The 21,365-nt window shown below is 32.2% G+C and overlaps 1 protein-coding gene across 2 annotated transcripts in view; it reads left to right on the top strand.

The window, feature by feature from the left end:
* LOC149422724 (glycogen-binding subunit 76A-like) overlaps positions 1-21,365 on the top strand; it is a 189,724-nt gene that overhangs the window by 63,714 nt on the left and 104,645 nt on the right. For both annotated transcript variants that reach the window (XM_089633480.1, XM_089633477.1), the window contains one exon: positions 1,216-1,312. Coding sequence is in view for 1 of the 2 variants with exons in the window: in XM_089633477.1 (XP_089489603.1) it covers positions 1,216-1,312 (97 nt within the window). In the remaining variant the exon portion in view is untranslated. The remainder of the gene's footprint in view (positions 1-1,215; positions 1,313-21,365) is intronic.

The raw sequence follows: 21,365 nt of genomic DNA, 5'->3' as shown, positions 1-21,365 counted from the left end.
GCGCTGTTTGTGTAAATATATATATTTTAAAAAGATTTTTGTTTCTCTGAAACAGCTATTAATCACGACCCTTTGAACTTTTTGGCTCAATTCATTATTGAACTATTTTTAAACAAGTATTTTACAGCAACATGAATGCTGTAGAAATGAAATCCTTGAGGCATATGTTTGCTAAAACCATGTGTGACCTTATAAAAATGTGGAGATTCGCAATGAGTGAAAAAGCTGGTGTAAGCGTAATGTAACAAGTAAGATTAAGAAAGGAACGCTTGGATGGTTTGGGCATTTAGAGTGAATGAACGTGTTTGGAGTATACAAGACGCGAATGTGAAAAATAGAAGAAATTTGAGACGCCGGTCAAATGTATTGTTAATCGCTAGCTTAATGTCTAATCCATTTTGTTTACAGACAAATAATTTTAAAGAGCGCAAGTTTAAATTTATTTGTGCACACCGATAGCAGTCCCCTCATGTCCCGCTGTAGTCGCACGATTTGAGTCCACCGCTACACAAACAAAAATTTCTTTAAGGAAGCTACAAGCCAAAAATGTGTATATTCTTGATATACCTTATATTGTAGGTAATAGGTATCAAAGTCGCTTTACAAACGGAGTCTAGAAACGTTGGATTTCAAGCACAAAACTGGTTTTTATTTATTTTGTAAATAATTTTTTAAGAAAGAAAAAAATTGAATCAAGTGAAACTTCACAGATAATCTTAGCTATAACACAGTATTTTTAAAAAGGTGTTTCCTTTACGCGTTCATACATTTCTATTGAAAAAAAATAGTAGTTTACATTTATATTTTTAATCGAGTAATTTTATTTTATTTGTATTTTATTCAAGCGAAACGATAGGAAAATCTTCAATTTATCTAAAGCATATTTTTGGTATTCATAATGTACACCAATTCGTTATAAAGATTAATCAAAATAGTGATTTAGCATTTAGCTTCGCCTTAAATGATTATATGCCGGGTACACGTTAGCTTGAATGTAAATATTTGTAGATTTTTCTGACTACTTTTTTGTTCCTTCCCTGTAAGCTCTATCAAATTTAACCTGCCCCCCTTATTTTTGTGAAATAGCGCCTCAACGACACTTTACAAAGCAGGGATATATTTTAAACTTTATTCCCTTATGCAAAAAATACAGAAGTAATGAAAATGGGATTATATTTATGTTTTTATAAATATGAAAATTTTGTATTGTTTTAGGGTTCCGGTGGCACTCGTTGAAGACCAGAACAAATATGTAATCGAGAAGGAAAATGCGATCCACAGAACACAAAACCAGCCACACAAGCCTTTGAAGGTTAGTCAGGTCAAAATAATTTTAAAAATAATAATAGTGGCTTCCGAGCGATGCCATATTTAATGCCTCATTTGGGTAGCATCAAAGTACACTTTTACTTTTATTATTTCCAGGAAATATCAACCTGTGTGTTGTTAAGTTGTAACGCGTAGGGAAACGTGAAAAGGAATTGAGACGTTACGTCGGATTGAAGTGTCAATTTCCGGTGAATAACGAATTAGGTTGACATTTGATATGTTTGGTTCTTTTACGATGGCAAACAAACAAGTCCACTTTGACATTTTATTCAAATAATGAAAAATATGACATGTTTTGCTGTGGTACCTATTAGATATTGACTTGAATAATTTTGTCGTAACCAGAGAGAAATTCCGTGGATCTATCTGTATGCCTAAAGTACGCTCAGTTTTCTCTGATTTCTGGTGGGATTTGTCCATCGGTTTTTTTTCAAACGCTTAGTAAATTTCATTGGATTTTTTTTAGGCCCGAGAGTCGCAAGATTTGTGTTAATTTGGCGACACCTGCTTTCTTTCAGATCTGTATAGATCACATTTCTAGGGATCAGGTTATGTTCAGTTGTCCCAGCAATATAGTAACTATTCCTATTGCTTAAAGTTGTGATGAGTGACGGTTCCGTGGCCTACCCCATTGGGAAAAAAACGGAGATTAAAAAAAGGAGATCAGAATTCTCTCATTTATAAATCCTTTGTAGGTCTTTTCCATAATTATATGTATTTTGCCTAGATCAACGGAGAAAAATTACTGATTTAAAATATTGTTAATTTAAAAAAAAACTGGTCAAATTATTCGTTTTCCTGTTAAAAACGGGACTGGAAGCCTATAACGAATGATTTGACAAATTTCATAACAAACTGTCGAAGAAGTTGGAACACGTGTTCTTAAAAATAATAATATTTTCCACTATATTTATTCAGACAAGCGCACCTGCGTGAACACAAGTTCAGATATATTCTGAATGACTAATATTTTACTAGGAAATGGTAATGCAGTCACGTTTTAACAGTATCTTGATAAAAAATCCGTACTTATTTTTGTCTTTGTCTAAAGGTAAATTTAATAATATCACTGTATCTGAGATTAACTACCTAGCAACAAGATAAAATTTGGCCATTCAAAGCCCCCGTATCCCCAATTTCTACAAATTTATATCATGTTTCTCTTTAACTCTTTAAGTTTTTAAGATCAAAAAAAGTTATTTTTGAAGATAATATCCATACATTTGTTACGTCAAAACGTTAATTATATGAAATTCCCTCGATGTGTACCTTCGACGGAACTCAAGAATAAGAATGTCGACCAATGAATGTACTTTCTACTGCCATTGCGAGAGGCCTGGGTTGGAGAATCGATACCCTGGAGAGATTCCGGTTTCGCGTTTGCCTTAACTTAATACCTAACATTTTCACAATATTTAGGAAATATGTTTAAGAAACTATTAAATTTACGAGTCTAAAGGGAATATTTGCTGAACCCATTGATAACGTTTTCCTATAATTCGAAATCTTTTTCTCGAGGACGAATTGTGACGTAATTCACCCGGGACATATTCATAGCAAAAACAGGATAGCTTACTCGGTGTTCCATATCCACCAAAGAGAATTGAGGGACGGTCGGTTGGAAAGAAATACGCTCATTGGTGAAAAAGATTGGTTCGTTTGGGGCCTAAGATTCAAAAATAAACTGGCGACATCAGTTTTCTTTCAAATTGAAGGGTTATTTTTTCAGTGTTTTTTTACCTAATTGTTAATAAACTTGGAATTATAATTTTTTGAGAATAATAAATTTCAGTTAATTTTCAGTTTAAAATGAAATTGATGATTTTATTTTTGATGTTTAAATTAATTTAATTTTAATTTAAAAAAAGAAAGACAAACATTCCCGGGGTACGAATAACCTGACAATATTTGAAAATCTCCTACTACCACCACAGAAAGCGGAAAATGTTGCTTGTGTTGTGATGGAGGACTTAGCCAGCCGAGGAATTGAACACACTACGCCTGGGTGGGACCCAAGAGCGATGTCAACTCGGCCACCGACCGGTAAAATAAATTGATGATCACATTTTTCATGTTTAAATAAATTGATGTTTATATTTTTGACGTTTAAATGAATTGATGATAACTTTTTTTGATGTATAAATAAATTGATGATTGAGTTATATAATATTGAAATTAAATTGTAAAGAAATAATCAAAACAAAACCAATATAAAAATACAGCGATCAGATAAATTTACAGAAAAAAATTGAAAATTATTGGAAAAGTATGAGATGAGATTAGAACCAGATTTTAATAAATTTAAAAATAAAATTAACTTCACTACAATAAATAATTTAACGAATTAGAATGACGATGATATCTCACTAAATTATTTTATAAACTATTGTATAAAAAAACTAAAATCTCTTCAATTTATATGTTTTTATGATTCTTTTTTTCTTCTATTTACATATGTATGTTAAGTTTTTATTATTTTCCCTTTACACACGAGTTTTAGACTCTTGTAAAGGTAAACATGTTAATTTTTATTGAAATATGTTCTTACTATGTAAATTTAAACATTATACTGTATTTTATAAAATAAATAAAAATATAAAAAAAAAAAAAAATTTAATATCTTCCACAAAAATCACCAAATTAACATTAAATGTGTCACTGTCAGCTCAAGTATTAGATTCCCGTAGTGCCATACCCGGGAATGGTCAATGTACAATGTACAAAGTAGTTGTAGGTATGTTACTGCAGAAAAGTGTATTTTGTTGGGTTGTTCTCGTAGGTTTATTTATGAATTGCAGTACTTCGGAACTGTCGAATTTGGAATTTGAAATTTGAAATAAAAAAAGTTAAATCGTTTGTTTTAAGCATCTCTTATAAACATATTATTATACTAGCTGACGCGTACCTGGCGTTACTGGGGGTTATCCTTAGAACTAAGACATATACCAATACGGACATTTCTGTAGGCATTTTTAAGAGAAACAATTCGGTAGTACCTATAAGTATCATTTTGATTTATCTCATAAGGTTTAGACAGCGTTAGCAATGTAGTGCCCGAAAATATATTTTTCGACTTTATTTTAAGACATCGACTTTTTTCTACTTTTTATAAATATAATATGTACGTATTATATATGTAAACATTTTCTCTAAATGATAGTGAAAACCCTATCAAAATACGGTGCGTGGTTTAGAAGAACAAATCGCACAAACAGAAAGACGCGGATAGCGACTTTATTTTATAGGAGGTTTGTTTCAGAGAATTTGAACAATTCTTCAAATATAAAAATTAATTTTCATGTTATGTGAAAGTTCTTTTCAAGTTTTGTTTTTATTTCAGTTCTTTCAAGTAACTGGCCTTTAATAATATAATAACAGAACTTGAATAAACGTTCACATAACTCGTAAATGATCGTTGAAATTTGATGAATGGTTTAAATTTTATGAAACAAACCATTCTTAGATTTTTATTTTTAAAGTATTCAATAAGAACGGATAATTTATGAATTCCAGCAGTATATTTAATTTATAAAACGTAGATTTTTTAATTCACTCATGGGAGACCAAACTACTGAGCTGGATTAAATTATGTTAACTAGATGTACGTATTTAACCGATTACGTATGACTTGTTAGGAATTAACGTTTTTGGTTATTTTTAATATGAAGCCCAGTGTTTTCATATATCGAATAATCTATCTTAAAGACTAAATGGAACATCATTCGATTGTAAAAATGTTTTGGAACCAACATTGTCGATTATGGCAGACACTATGTGTGATAAAAGTTCAAGCGGATTAGAACATTCAGTTCATATCTGTGTTTTAAAATAGATCGACGTAAACAAAATAATTGGCCCTTATCTCAGATCAGAATGGCATTTTTGCAACTCCGGACAAATATACTTTCAAGGCGCCGAGTTATTACTGGATTCATTATCAGGAACATAACATGTAACCATTTTAATTCATAACACTAAACTTGTTATCGATGTCGAATAGATTACATAGATGTCATGTTATCGCAGTTACGTCTTGTTTGATTGAATGCAAAAATTAGTCACTGTGATAAAATAAGCTACCTATGCCCTTTACAGACTATTTATGTTACCCGGCTTCGCACGAGGTTTTTTTAGAGACAGTGAATTTGAAAAAAAATATCGTTTCATATATATATTTGAAAATGTTTTTATTGTGTTGAATGGATGGAGATGAAGTTGCAAAGTGACAATATTTGTATTGACCTAGAAGTACTTTTAATGACCAGGCAACTTTTAGACTGTATCTCTGTATTTTGTATGGAAGTCAGAATCTCAAACCTAACTAACCATCAGGCCGTTTCGCCGCAGGGGCAGGCAGAGGACGGACCACCAAATAACTCGGTCTTGGCACACACTCCTTGCCTCGTTCACATTCATACGTCGTCCATACATACATGCTATTATTCTGACTCTCGACATGGCCCGACTCAAGTATCTGATTCACTAGATTGTGACATGTATTCCTGGGGTTATTTCTTCTATCATTCCGCGTTGGCCGGGCTTTAAATTTTCCTGAAAATTTTCAGGAAATACAAATTGAAATTTCCTGAAAATATTTATGCAAAAAATCGAAATTTCGAAAAATAAATCGTTTTGGACTAAACAGCATCAATAATGTTGATTTTTTCAACTCCGAAAGGTTATGACCATACTGCCCACTCCATTGCTAATTTTATTAATCTAATCTCAAACTGGCACACGCCCGATTTATCCATTAATCACTTAATAACTTTGTGTGCTATCTCTACAAAAATGAAATAAAATCGTTTTCCATAACAAAATCACTTTTTCATCATCTTCTGACAACTGAAAACCAAGCGATTTATTTCAACACACCTCTACTTACCGTAGATCCTTTTCGAGGATCTCCAAAACTCAAGACTTCCTAAAACTCAAGCCAAAGCCCTTCTCAAGGCTTCGCAATCTCAAATGTACTCTAAAACAAGGTCTCCAAAAAGGAAGCCGGTACCCATCGTTGTATTATTCGACTTCAATGTGCATGCAATAAATGTTTTCCTCTCGTTCTACTCTAATTAATTAAAATATCTACCTGTTAAGTTTCTTTAAACTTTAAGCTTGTCGGAATTGGAACAAAATGTTATATAAGTTACAAGACCGAGAAAAGAAAAAGAAAATATAAGCCGAAGGAAAAAATTAAAGACGATACTGTAATGGGCACAATTTTTTATCGAAATTTTTAATTTTTATTTGACAATCGAAATAAACAAAGATCTAGCCTTTTATACGCCAGCGCATCCTCCAGGATACGTTTAAAAACACTTCTCTTGATATAACTACCTATTCTGAAGAAACTACACGAAATGGTAGATTACCATTTTTATAAATATATAAACTCATTATCCGATAAGACGATACAGTTATAAATTATAAAAAATTTCAAAAGCTCAATAAAAACACCATATCAAAAGCATATTAAAATCGTTTATACTTAAAAATACTATTTAATCTCTCAATTATTATTATAATGAAATCCTTTTCTCTTATTTCTCTTTCCTTCTTTTACATCCTATAAATACAAAAAAATATTTTTTTTTTGGTAAACTAATGTTTTTAAGACAAGATTATTTATGCGTAGCACAAAGGGTAACAAAAAAATATGTTAAATTATTTTTTACACGCGTTTCTCCGCCTTTTTAACACGAGCATTTGTTCTAAAAAAAGGTGTATCACGATGTACTGTAATGTATTAAAAAGAAAACAAACTTAATGTAATGTAATAACATGTAATTGTAAATTTAATATTAAATAAAGAAAAAATAATTTTTTTTTTATAAAAACATCACTAACCCCTCAGGCTAATTTGTTCGGTTTTGCGAACAAAATTTACTATCCTTAGATTCGGTCTCACAGAAATCGTTGTATCTCCCTTACTGTCAAGGTGAGAAATTTGATCTAAACGGTGTTAGAAAGAGAAAAATCACGCTTTATATTCAAATATAGAAGTAAATATGTAATTTTGTAAATATATTTTAGTAAGTATTTTTATACGAAACGTCAAAAAAGTGAGGTTACAATGATGTTTATAATACATTAGTCTAATAAAACATGTAAATGTTTTTTTAAATTTTAGATGATTTTACATTTTAGATAAACGTGAGGTATACCATTTTTTAAACTTTTTATCTTTGCGCTCAAAATTTTAATATTTCAAAAAATATGTGTTTATTCCTACTTTCAAAAAAATTACGGGTATGCAAATTTACTTAATAACATTGTTTGGGTTACGTTCAGAAATATTCCATTTATTCGGCTATTGTTGCAATGCGGAAAAACACACGAATTCTCCGACTTTTTAAAAGCGTCTTTAATAAAAATAACGGTTAATATGCCAGAGGCCTGAGGGGTTAAAAATGCATTAAACAAGAAAAATGACGAAGATAGAATCAGGTGGCGCACCTCGAATTTTTTTCGACGGCACACCAAGGTTTAAATGTCAAAATCATTGGTATTATAGAATTCAAATTCTGGTTGTGGGCCTGTGACTAAATCTAGTTCAATGAACTCGGAAATTTGAATTTAAGTGTCATTTTCAAAATTGGAAATGATGTTTAACATATATTTTATTATTACCAGAAAATTATTTTAATTCTATTTTTGAAATGAGTATCGGAAATAAAAATTTGGTTCAATTTTTAGGTTTGATCTTCGAATGTCAAGTAAGATTTCGAGGTTTTTCAAGGGTGTGCGCTTTTTAGATAGCTCGCCATTACCAATCCTACAATTATAACATCTTGTGATTTTTTCTGAGCTTATAACGTAATTAAACGTATTTATCCAGTTCAAATAATGATAAATTAATTTAAGATCCGATACGCAAAGTCACGGATTTAGAAACAACTAGAGCTTTTGACAACAGTCTTTAATAATTTTGTCTTCAAACTGTTTTTGAAAATTTACAAATATATGTTTTTATAAATGTTCAAAACTGATAATTTTGGTAATATACAGGGAGTCTGAGGGTAACGTGTGCTAACTGCTAACTTCAGGAGTGATTCTACATGATTTTAGAAGTTAAAAAAGAGTACTTAATATTTTTTGAAATTCAAATGTTTTAAAGTAGTTTTTAGGTTAAACAGTAGAATTGTTTGTATTGGAAAATAAACATTGTAGAAACTCCACCCGAAGTTAATACACTTTACCCCCGGACACCCTGTATGTAGAATATTATTTGATTGTATCACTAGAGTGACTTAAGCCAGACAAGAGCCACCGAATTGCTTTTGAAATCTTTTTGCCCTGAGATAAAAATGACTAGACTATGCGGTGTTGTTATGTTGCTACTAAATATATACTTAATGTTAGTACCTACATTAGGGTGTCCCAAAAAAATTAAAGTTGTTATTTTTGAACGCATACCCTCTAATTTTGTTTTAATAATGACAAAACACTTATAAAAAAAAATTCGTTTACTTTGGACAACTGCAACCCGTGCCGACTAGCATCGAAAGATGTCAGTACTTGTACATTAAGACGCCAGCGAGCAAACGTGTTGATGAGCTTGTAGTAACTTTTGTTAGTAAACGAAAATCACTCGTTCAGGCAAGATGTTGTTAGATTTACGCACTTCTAAAAAGAGTATATTTTAATAGGAGTCGTAAAACACCAAATATCGGGTTCTAAACTGCCATCTGATGAACAAGTTCTTGAAGTTTTGTTCTACAATATCCGGAAAGTGAATTTAACTGTCAATTTATACCAAATATAGCCATAGTTGGTATTAAAAGCTGTGTTTGAAGTAAAAATCAGTCAAGTGACTACAAGCCCTGACATACCACTCTTCAAAAAGTTTCGAGATAATTGTAAAAATGTTGATCCCGATAAAATTCAGTGCTACAGAGAAAATCTCACATTGCACCTAACCGCTTCCGAAATCGATGATTTGCTTGACTTTTACCGTACTGCACTGACAACAAAAATACTTGGAGATGACTATTGAGAGTTTTTAGAGCTCTGTGTGATAGTTTTAGGAGGAGATACAGCGAAAAAATTTAAGATTCGGCCTCCAGGTGCTCGATGGATGACAAAGGCGCTTTATTCTTTGAAAATATCATTAATTTGTGCGCAATTTAAAATTACCGGTAAGGATAAGGCTGCACTTTTAGACGTTTGCCTGTTCATAGTAACATCCTATGTCAAGCCATGGCTACAATGTATTATAGCAGTTAAAGCACCTTACCAGGACTTGTGCTTTTTGAAATCGATGAAGGCTTAAGAAAAAATTGATGAAAACATCTCAATGGCAGCTTTATTTCTGTTCAGTAAGCAGTTATGGTATTTGACCGATGAAGGATCTATTTTATCGCTGTTTGACGACGCTGTGGATCAAACAACTAAAATAAAAATGCTCGAAATATCAAAAAAAATAATTTATCAACCCATGACAAACGTTACATCCCATCGAAGGAAGATCTTGATGGTAAGTTTATTAAGTAGTTTAAATTATGTTTTGTATTGAGGTTTTTTTCATATCATAATTTAGTGACTTTTGTTTCAGAGAAAAATATTTACGACTTCATTTCAGTCAAGAGCAAGTATTTGTTTGATCGTCTGAAAACAGATGCCAGTTTTCTTAACGAATTCCCTACGATGTGGTCAAATAATGCTTCGTATCGAGAAGTCAGAAAGAAGGTGTCGCCGCTGAGGGTAGTGAATGATACAGCTGAAATAACTGTTAAGTTAATGCAAGATTTTCATGGCTTAATCTCACGGTCGAAGAGGAAACAAAAATAATTTTTGTTTCCTCGTTTTCAGGACCACCGGAAGATTTATCCTGACTGTAAAAAACAAACTATGAAGAAAAAATTTAATCAATAAACCATTTTTAAATATAAAATACTACATAATTGAACATTTGTGCATTTTTAAATTTTATTTATCCGACAAAAATGAAAGTTGAAAATCCTTCCATATTAACTCTGTACCATATTTTTGGCATCAAGTCGGCACGGGTTGCCGGTGTTTAATCAAAATAATATTTATTTTATGAGTTATTGGGATCAAATGGAATAAAATAAGAGGGTATGCATATTTAAATTCATGAAAAAAAAATTCTTCCTTATGTCCTGGGACACCCTAACCTACATACTTACTTGATAACTTGATAAAGAATTTAGCAAAGATAACAATGTTTTTCAGTACTGTAAAATAAATACACAATTTGGTGTCATGTCGATATCATGTCAATATCCATAAACAACAGATTTACAACAATTTTTTTTACTGATTATTACCGTGATTAAATTTTGGGTTATCATGCCGTTAGCTAAAGAACGAGGAAGCGCAACACGGCATAATAACCCGACAAAAAATTACTATTTATTATAAGACCTTTTCAAAGTATACATAAAAAAAAAATAATAATAAAATTTCGTTGCGTCTTTTTAACAAGTTTAAATATATCTATTTGAATTTCATGTTTTTTGTTTTTGATAATGAATGAATGCAAATCCTGGAAGTGGAAATTAACCCAACTCTCGACCTTCGAACGAACTGAAACTTCAAAGGTAGTTGTCGATGTCAATGCATTCATCAACTTTTAGTGGCAATCACGTACACACAGACAGACATACATGCATTTCTCTGAAATCGGATCAGTTAATATAGAAATAAATGTTGATACCTCCTTCTTTAGCCAAGTTTTCAGAAGTTACGGTGTCTATCATCAGGGCAGATGTGTTATAACATATGTAGTTTTAAAATTAATATTTGATTTTTAAGCGTTGATTTTTTACGGACTGTTTTTTTCGATTAAAAAATGAATGACGGAAACAGGTTTATTAAAATTAAAATTTTTAATAAATTCTATCCCGAGGGCATCACTTCAAAACATCCGATATTATTTATGGTAACAGTCTCACCAGAGTTAAGTAATTATAATTGAACCTTGACAAAACACTATTTATTCATATATAAGCTCCCCTTTTTAGTAGGTATTACAAAAGATAAAAAAACTCAATTCTAGCACGCGAAATGGTTTGTTATAAATATAATTTTTCAACAACATATTTCCGGAAAACGTATATTTTGAGGGTTGACTGAAACCCGGTTGTTTGAGCACTACTGTCTATTAAGTAGGTTGGGAGCAGCCTGTCTGTTTCCGTAGAAATCTCCTAAAACCATAATTAATATTAACATAAGGAAGTTTCAGAATTTGCCGACAAATCTGTAACTCGAAGACACCCAGAAACCCATTTAAAATAACAAATAAATCAAACCATACAGAGAAAAACACGAAATTCCCACTGAAAAATGTAATAGACGTAGATTTATGGAACGAAGAAATAAATATAAGAGGAAAATTTATTTAATTGGTTATGCTTGGCAATTTGACAATATTTAAAAAATATCAGCCGAATTTTCGGTTTTGTTTTTTTATTGAGTATATGCCGTATTCATTACGTTTCTTTTGTTAGGTGTATTTATGACACAAATATGTATTTATGCCACAAAGAAGTATTAATGCCACAAAGATGTATTTATGCCACAGTATTTGTGGCATAACACAGTATTTGTGGTAAAAAGATGTATTTATGCCACAAAGATGTATTTATGCCACAAAGATGAAAATAGGTTATTTCTTGTTGATTACGTAGAGTTGACAATAATAAGTAACATGATGAATATAAATTATAAACTGATTAAAACAAAGTGGTTTTGTAATTTATAAGATGATAGCTTAAATCCCTGGCATTGTCCGGGCTTTACACAGAGTTTTTTTTTTCAAAATCAGATGTTAACAGTCATTTTCATCTTATTTTGTACTTTTTTCACCGAGAAGTATTAAAATTCAGCTTTAAGGGAAAAGGGTGGTTTAGCGAGTTACAGAGTGATTTTGGAAATTTAAAGATACTAGAATTGCCCAGATTTTACGCAGAGATTTTATAAACCAATTGTGGACAGTAACAAATAAATTATTGTCCTCATATTTTGAACGTAGATTGTTCGAAATTTCATTAAGAAGTATCAACATTCTTAAGGGGTGGGAAAAGGTCGTATGGTGGTATTTGTCTCTTGTCTCTTGTAAACAGAAACCCTCTAGAGGTTTTGAAGGTCAAATACAATTTTTAAATAAACCGAAGATTTGTATAAAAAATAAAGCCAAATCTAACCGCCACATTGGGACACTATATGCAAATAGATAGATTATTGTGATAAAATAATGTAGTATTAAAAACAAGTCTTGTTTTGTAATAGTGATACCCACGTAAATCTCCAAATCTCAAACAAAAGCACTGGTGTTGTGTTGCTGGTTGGTCTGGTCATGAAATGATTTAGTATAAACGATTTTAGCTACGCACATTAAGAGACAATCTTGGCAGTAATCTCCGAAATAAAACCTAAATCCGAAGCCGTTGAAGTACTAAACTATGTCGTAGTGCGCGTTTCAGTTTGTTTTGCGTCCGAATCTACCGCGGATATGTCTAGATAGTGTAATATATGTATGGCGGGGCCAGAATTGGGGATGGGATGGGAAGTTGGGAATAAGAGCATCCGGGCTGGTTCTGGGGAAATGGCAAGGGGTAGGTAGAACGTCGGACTTGACACGTACACCAGATTTGAACAAAAGCAGCATTTAACGGTTTACTCTCAGTCATTCCTAACAAGTTTGCACGCATTTTATATTTTACATAAGTATTTAGAAAATGCGAATAAAATAATTGCAAAGTTCTGAATTCTGATGTTGTGTTCAGAAATGTGCAATGTGCTATAATATAGTAGTCTTTAGCGAGCCTCCGAAGTGTGTGCACGTCTTTGATATCGCCGCTCCTGCGTTTGTTGAGTTTTGTTACCCATTTTATTACGAGTACTTTGGTATTACTAAAGTGAAGTGACCATCTTCCGAGATCACTGAATAGACGACTAGATTATTAAATTTGTTTAAAATCTTTTTAGTTTATTAATAAGAGGTTAACATTAATATTTTTTTTACATTTCCATACAAGAAGTTTTATTTTGGTGAAGTTCTGTTTAGTTGAAATTATTTTCTGTATGATCGACGTGTCGCCTATCAAAGGATTTACCAAATTATGGGTAAGACAAGCATTTTGATATTACTATGTTTATTTGATTACTGGCTGACGTGTAAGGAAGATAGACATATACCATCCTGGACTTTTCTGTAGGCCTTGCAAAGATATAAAATTCCGTAGTTATTTTGATGTAACTCATAAGGTTAGACAGCGTTAGCAATGCAGGGCCCGAAAATAATTTTTTACAACTAAAAAATCGTCATCTTTCCTCTGCTTTCTATAAATATTATATGCATGTATTATATATTATATGTAACCCTTCCAAAAGAAAATTTCTAAATGATAGTGTAAACCTTATCAAAATCCGGCGCGTAGTTTAGAAGAACTAAGCGTACAAACAGACAGACGCGGATAGAATTTATTTTATACGCGAATGCGAATATTAAAACTGGAGTGCTAAAGGTTCCTCGGGAAGATCCTGATAAAATAAATAAAAATACCATTGATTGATACCGAAATTCTTGCGATATTTAATCTGTGAAATATGTACCTACTTGCCTGCCATTACGGTTTATTTTTTAAAGGGGTATGTTTCTTCCTGGTATTATTCAACAGCAGTCGGCGTATCGACCAATTAGGATTAGATTAATTACATCAATGATATTAAGAATCATACTACCTGTCGATGGGGTAACTTTACTTAGCAACATTTAGAGCATTGTGCGCATTCTCCGAATTGTTTTAACTTCACGATCGTTTGTGCTAGCTTAGGAAGTTATTATTTTGACAGAATAACTTCAATTCCACGAGCTTGGTTGACTCGAAACTTTAGTTTTGTAGATATAACTTCGAGGTTTGTTGAGTTTTGAGCCAATCGGTAGTTAAATATTTAATCGATTTTTAATATCGTTGTAGAAATTGAAAAAAAAAATATTTGTTGAGTTAAAATTATATGTCACTCTAGCGTTTGACAGCCACCAAACATAAACTTACAACACTCTACCAGGAACTCCTTTAGATTTATTACATTGTTCGTTTTAAGATAGGGTGGGTTATACTCAAACCATCTTGATAAAATGCTTACTGATGAATTCTTAGACAACAAAAGGGTCGCTGAAGGGTTTTAAACAAGGATGACTGACTTGGTTACCATGATACAAGGCGTCCGGGGGAAAAGTGCACCACCTAAAATCACCCCCAGAAGTTAGTGCATTTTATACCCCATAATAAGTAAGTGAATGTTCCTGATTGATTTAGTATAAACATAATTATAATATATGTGATCAACAAAATACTAGCAATAAAGTTGAATTATACAAATTTCAATTCACATATTTCATTGCTTCTTTTTTAATTTTTAATACACTTTCCTCTTAATTTAAATTGGTCGATATTTTTTGGAAGATCTTCATCGCTCTACACAGCAATGCATATTATGGAGTCTGTATTCATTTACATTATATAAAACACACCCCCATGGAATCCCTAAAAAACCTTATTGGTTTACAGTTCTACAGTCTACAGGTTTTTAAAACTGACATTTATTTTACTATTTTAACTTGAATGTGAAATTTAGTACTAAAGTAAGAAATGCTAAACACCACCAAAACTGTTTAGCACCAAATTACAGTCGGAAATACAATACGGTAACAGTTATTTTGGTTTCGCAATTCTATAATTAGACACTTTAATTTTACGTGATTCAAAATCTCGATTCGAATAAACCGTAGCTGCACGCTACGCTCTAATGACCTATATAATTGTGCAATTTATGCGACTACCCGTGCTGAACCTGACCCCGTGACCTAATACCTACTTCTGTTTAGTCATCTCCTATACTTGCATAACCATCCTGCGCAGTAATACCCTCATTTCAACCCGTTTCATCTCCCGTCTCGACTCTGAACTGGGGTAGTGAATACCCTGACCCATAAACTGTGGTTAATACGTCATGGCTACCCCATTCCGCGCCACCCCCACCCCCAACCCCCACACCCCCTCTCGATATCCGCGAAACGCCTTAACCCTTCGGGCTAATTTGTTAGATTTTGCAGACACCTATTAACTGTAGAGTCAATTTAGTTTCTTTTGGGAACAGCTCATATGGTCTCATAGAAATTCTTAGGTCGGGTTGTTTCGGACAATTTGAACAATTCATCAAATTTCAACGTTCATTTTCGGGTTCTGTGAAAGTCCTATTCAAGTTCTGTTATTATATCATTGTAGGCTAATTGCTTGAAAAAACTGAAATAAAAACAGAACTTGAGAAAATCTTTCACAGAACTTGTAAATGAACGTTGAAATTTGATGAATTGTTCAAATTCTCCGAAACAACTCGTCCTTACTGTCATAGTTAGATATATGAACGAAAGATGTTAGAAAGAAAAAAAAAACACCAAGCTCTAGATTAAAATATAGAAGTTAACCACGGAATTATTAAAATGTACACCTCTATGAAACCAATAATTCCAACAAACGCAATTTGAGAAAATTTATGAAAATTGTTTTTTTTTAAATTAATTATTTTTATATCAAACGACAAAAAGTGAGGTGGCAGTAATGTTTATAATACATTTGTCTAAAAAGGTGTGTTTTTTTTTGGTTCTCAGTAATTTTAGTTCAATGTTAAGTTGAAAAAACGTAAGGCGAGCCATTTTTAAACGATTTATTCGATTTAAACGTTTGCCTTCAAATTTCGTAATCAACAAATTTATATGTCACCGACTGGTCGGTGGCTGAGTTGACATCGCGTTTGGGACCTATTTAGGCGTAGTGTATTCAATTCCTCGGCTGGCTAAGTCCTCTATCACAAAACAAGCAACATTTTCCGCTAACTGTGGCGGTAGTAGGAGATTTTTAAATACTGTCTGCTTATTCGTAACCCGGGAATGTTTGTCTTTCTTTAAAAAAGAAAAATTCTACTAATAAATTTGAAAGCTTAATTCATCACCTGTCAAAAGTTTTAGTTTAGTTTTTAGAGACAAATATTCTATTTATTTAGATTTTATTAGATATTAAGTGGAAATGGTCAGTATACCAGAGGATCGAGGGGTTAATGATTTTAATTAAAGTGGAGTGTTGGTGTTGTAATTTGAACGAGAACCTTGAACTGTTTCGATAGATAAAACGTTACTGCTTTACTCATAAGTTCGGTGAGAGATCTTTCCACGTAACTATTTAAATGTAGACTAACACACCGTCACGCCTTTTCCCCGTATGGATGGACGGCAAGTGTGGACAAATACACAACTTGGAATTAACCCCTTATTATATTCTTCCGTTAATAATTAAACCCTAACTAAGCATTGCGATCATGCACAAAGATAGCAGCCAATAAAAATGTGCGTTGGGAAAAATGAAGGCAATGTCGGTAGTTCTTATTCGAAGTATGATACAGTTAAATATGACCGAAGAGTTCAGTTGGTAGAGCGGTGCCCCGGCAAGGCAAGGGTTCTGGGTTCAAGTCCTAGATGTGTCCGTATATTTTTCTGATTTTTGTTTCAAATATTCGTTTAAGGAGTTGCTTATATTATCTTCAATAATTAAATATTACAATTTGAGGTTTAACTCAATAAGTTATTAAAAAAAGTATTTAATCGTTGAAGAAGATAAAACTAATAAATGTAAACGAAACATAAAACAGACACAGAAAATAATAAGGTAACGTTCAAACAGCTATCTTTTGGTATGATTAAAAAGTTCTACACAAATATTTAATTAAATAGAATTAAATTCTACAAGTATTTGATTAATTCCAATGTGCTATGTCTTCTTGTCGGCTTTCCCGACTTTTTTTCCCATCAACTTAACCCTCACATATTTGCCTCTACCTTCCCCCTTATTCCACATTTCCTATCTAAGCATTCGCTTATATTTTTGGCCTTGCATTCTTTTCGGATATATTCATTGATTCATTCGTTCGAATAATAAGATCGAAAATAGCTCTCAATCTTCAGTCCTATAAATATGAGATAGTATCTTTTACCTACCAAAGGATACCTCAAAACATCTTAAATATTTAGAATCAGAAGTTGCAGTCTTGCGTAAGGTTTTAATAATTCAAAGATTCTGCTAGGGACTAATACTATTAATACTATTATATTAGCAGTCCCTTTCTACCTACCCCAACAGTCTCTGTCCGTATTCTAGAGCCAGAGGCTCTATCGATCTGTTAGGGTAGGTACGTTTAAACCTTGACATTTTAAGGGGAGAGAGAAAAATCTGAAATTAGTTTTGGTCACATTATTTGTTTTGTTTGCTGGAATTTTTTTTTAATTAAGTAGTAATATTTGAAGGGATAGCGTAAATGGATTGTCGTAAGGAAAAATCTACACAATATTATGTCAACATTTATCGTATAAATATTAACCTTCAGGTATTATGAATCTTTTCGGCTTGTATTTCTTTCTTCAATTTAGTTTCTTTTAATAAAGAAATAAATAATATATTTTGAATAAGAATTATTATTGAAGTCTGAACCCAATCAAAAATTGACTTTTGCCCTGTAGTGTAAGTACACATAGAACGTGTCTATTCCCACATCCTATCAAATTGTATTTATTCATAAGATAATCAATTAAATATTCTTATTAATCCAGATAAATTTTTAATATCTTTTCATTTTTGAACTTTGTATGATGTTTTTATCTTTAATTTATTCTAAAAGGTGTGTCAGTGAATTCCGGTTTAAAATCATTCAAAAGATAAGAAATTTATTAAATATATTATTGCACACCAATTTGATTCGTAAGAATGCAATTCCATGTTAAAAAAAAGAAAATATCGGCATGAGAAAACCTAAGTTTTGAAATATTAAAGTTCGTCCAAGTAGGCGAAACCATTCATTTTAATGACCTCTGGTGTGTGACCTTTAGATCCAAAAAAACCTTGCAGAGTATTGGCTTCCATATCGAACGTAGTGCCTATCACTAGTCCATATTTTTAGTCCATAGGCGACAATTTCAAGGGCTCTGTGAAGGGAACTAAGGGTAAATAATTGAAAGGTAAATTTAATCGTTAGAGTTTTGAAATTTGGTAAACTTAGGTAATAAATTTGAGATCTATTATTTTCGGATAATTGTCTAAAAATCCTTGTTTTTATGTTTCTCTCTACATTACTGAAGAAAAAAACAACATGACTATATTTAATTAGAGAAAATGTGCACCTAACCGTGGTGCCTAGTTCAGTTTTAATCTCAACGTTTACAACAGTCAGTTAGCCAAATTCTCAAATGAAGGGAAGGGGAGGTTGATAAACTCATAAAACTAGGTGAATATCGATTCTGTACCTGCCTACAGAGAAGCCAAGACGTTCAAGGGCATTTATTTCGGTAAAAGTCCTAAAACACGTTGTTGTTTTATCATTAACACAGCATTTTAGTGACATAACAATAACATTTTGTTTGTTTACCATATTTCATATCATCTAGAAACGCAATGCTTCCTTGTAATTGACGACATAAAAACGCTTGTAACAATAGTCGTTACATTAATCTCCATTATTTGAGCTTCTAGTATTGTCAATTAATGTATTTGTCTCCTTAGGTACATTGATACCGATCTGCTAAAGTTCATGACTCAGTCAGCTTACCCTAAAAATAATATACAAGATGGTACTATGTACGTATATTCAACGTTTGCATTTGTATTTATCATCAGCTGTTCTGTTTCAGCGAGACTTTCCTCGCCCGGATGTGTATTCAATTGCGATATTGATAAATTCATCAGAAATAACCGATCAGACGTCAATAGGCAGTCCTTTTAATAGTTTATTTAATGCGTTCTAGTGAAAATTCAGTCAGAAAACACACATTACCGATGTGTTTTGACGTACGTGACATTGGCATCTGGCGTAATGGCGGCTTCGGGTGTTGTCGGTCGACGTCGGGATTTTCCGCCCACGTAGTAGAGTTTCCCGCTCCCATTGGTGGAAATTGGCGCGCATTATCACCGACGAGAGGTGGTCAGGTTTTTGCTAATCGATATTACGAGAAATAAAGTTAACGTACTTTAAACGCTCGGAGCCTGTACTACGTAGGTACTAGCATATTTTCTCCTTAAAAATAAAATGAGACCAGTTTGTGCGGCCTTCTACATTCACATCTATATCGTCAAGTATATACTAAATCATTGAAGATCATGACAACAACTCTCAATGAAAATATGAAACAGATAAATATTCCAATGTTATCCCAAATAAAATTTAATATTAACATATACCTATACAAGAAACGATATTTTTTATTACATTTTTTTATTTACATAGTTATTGAATTGCTAATTTTAATTGGAATATTAAATTTTTAAATTTATCAGTGTATTATTTCTTAGAGAGACGTGAAAATCACGTTTTAAATAAGCAATATATTTTATTTGATAAAAACAGAAGATAAAACATTACTTTGTATACAAATAAAATAAGATTTTGTACCTACATACTTGCTAACTGAATAAAACTTTTTTAACTGTATACAGAGAGATAAACTTTTTCAATATTATTAACATCATATTATTTATTTTGTAGTCGTAAGATTATTAGAAACATGCACATGTTGGATTTCAATATTTAACATCGATTTTATGGCAAAGTATTTTTAAAATTACACATAATCACAATATTGCCTAAGTGCCAACGCGATAGGTAATAAACAATGATTCTATCGGAAATGCCGATAACAACACTGCCCCATCCCTATCGGTAGAGCTCGGCGCCTGCGCAGCACGCACCTGCAACGCAGCTAGATGTCAAGTGAAGGTGAATTTTCTTACAAATCGCCACGTGCTTATGACCGGAGCGACGCGTCGCGCGTCGCGGCGCCGGCGCTATCAAATCAGAACGTTTCACTACACATTATCATTATCATATACAATAAAATGCAAATCCCGCCAGAGACCAAGGAAAAAATAAACAGTAAAAAAGTTATAAAATTGCTAAACATTAATTAATATTGTATGAAATTTAGACTGCATTCTCATATTTTGTCAATGTAAAATGTTTGTGCATTGAATGTAATTTACTTTTGGCTTTATTATGCAGGATGTCCGGGTAAAGTGGGCTAACTTAGAGGCGTGATTCTAGATGATAATAAAAAGTAAAAAGATAAATAACTTTTTCGAAATTCCAATGTGGTAGTTTTTAGGTTAAAAGGTTGAATTGTTTGTATGGGAAAATAAATATTCTATAAAAAAAATATTTTTATGTGGGAAATTAAGCATTGGAATTTTGAAAGAAGTTATTTATCTTTTTTATTTCTACCGTCATATAGAATCACCTCATCAAGTTAGCGTACTTTACCCCCAGTAACCCTGTATTTTTTATTTCGAAAATATTGTGCGAGTTGTTGAATATAATTAAATTCTGATTTTTTCTAATATACCTAATTAAGGCTTTATTGAAATATATGACAGGTCATTAACAAATATATTTAAAATAATTAATATTTAATTATAAATAACTAGCAGCACCCCGCTACGCGTTGCTGTGGCTCAGTCTGTCTGTGCAGATAGATAAAAAATAGCGCAAGTTACTTTTACGTCCAACAGATGGCGCTGTTTACAAAAACATGTTTTTACCTATATAAAAACACACTTGTATTCAAAGGCAAAATTGTGACAAAATTTCAAAGCAATCGGTGAAAAACTTTCTGAGATTAATGATTTTGAAGAAATTAATATTTATGTATTTAGATTAATAAATTTTATGACTGGTCAGTGGCTGAGTTGGCATCGCGTTTGGGTGCCACCCAAGCGTCGTGCGTTCAATTGGCTGGCTAAGTTCTCCACCACAACACAAGCAACATTTTTCGCTTACTGTGGTGGTAGTAGGAGATTTTCAAATATTGTCAGGCTATTCGCAACCCGGGAATGTTTGTCTTTCTTTTTAAAATAATATAATTAAAATATATATGTATTGTTGGTTCATCAAATAAATCTCCGATGCTTCCATAGATTGAATGGAAGCATTTTTATTCTAGAAGGATTAGATACTGCCAGTCCGCCAGGTCGAAT

This window comes from Hesperophylax consimilis, chromosome 7, assembly GCF_061612785.1.
Source record: "Hesperophylax consimilis isolate HC1 chromosome 7, BYU_Hcon_1.0, whole genome shotgun sequence".
In the NCBI taxonomy this organism is placed as follows: Eukaryota; Metazoa; Arthropoda; class Insecta; order Trichoptera; family Limnephilidae; genus Hesperophylax; species Hesperophylax consimilis.
This window is presented reverse-complemented; position numbering and strand designations above follow the sequence as displayed.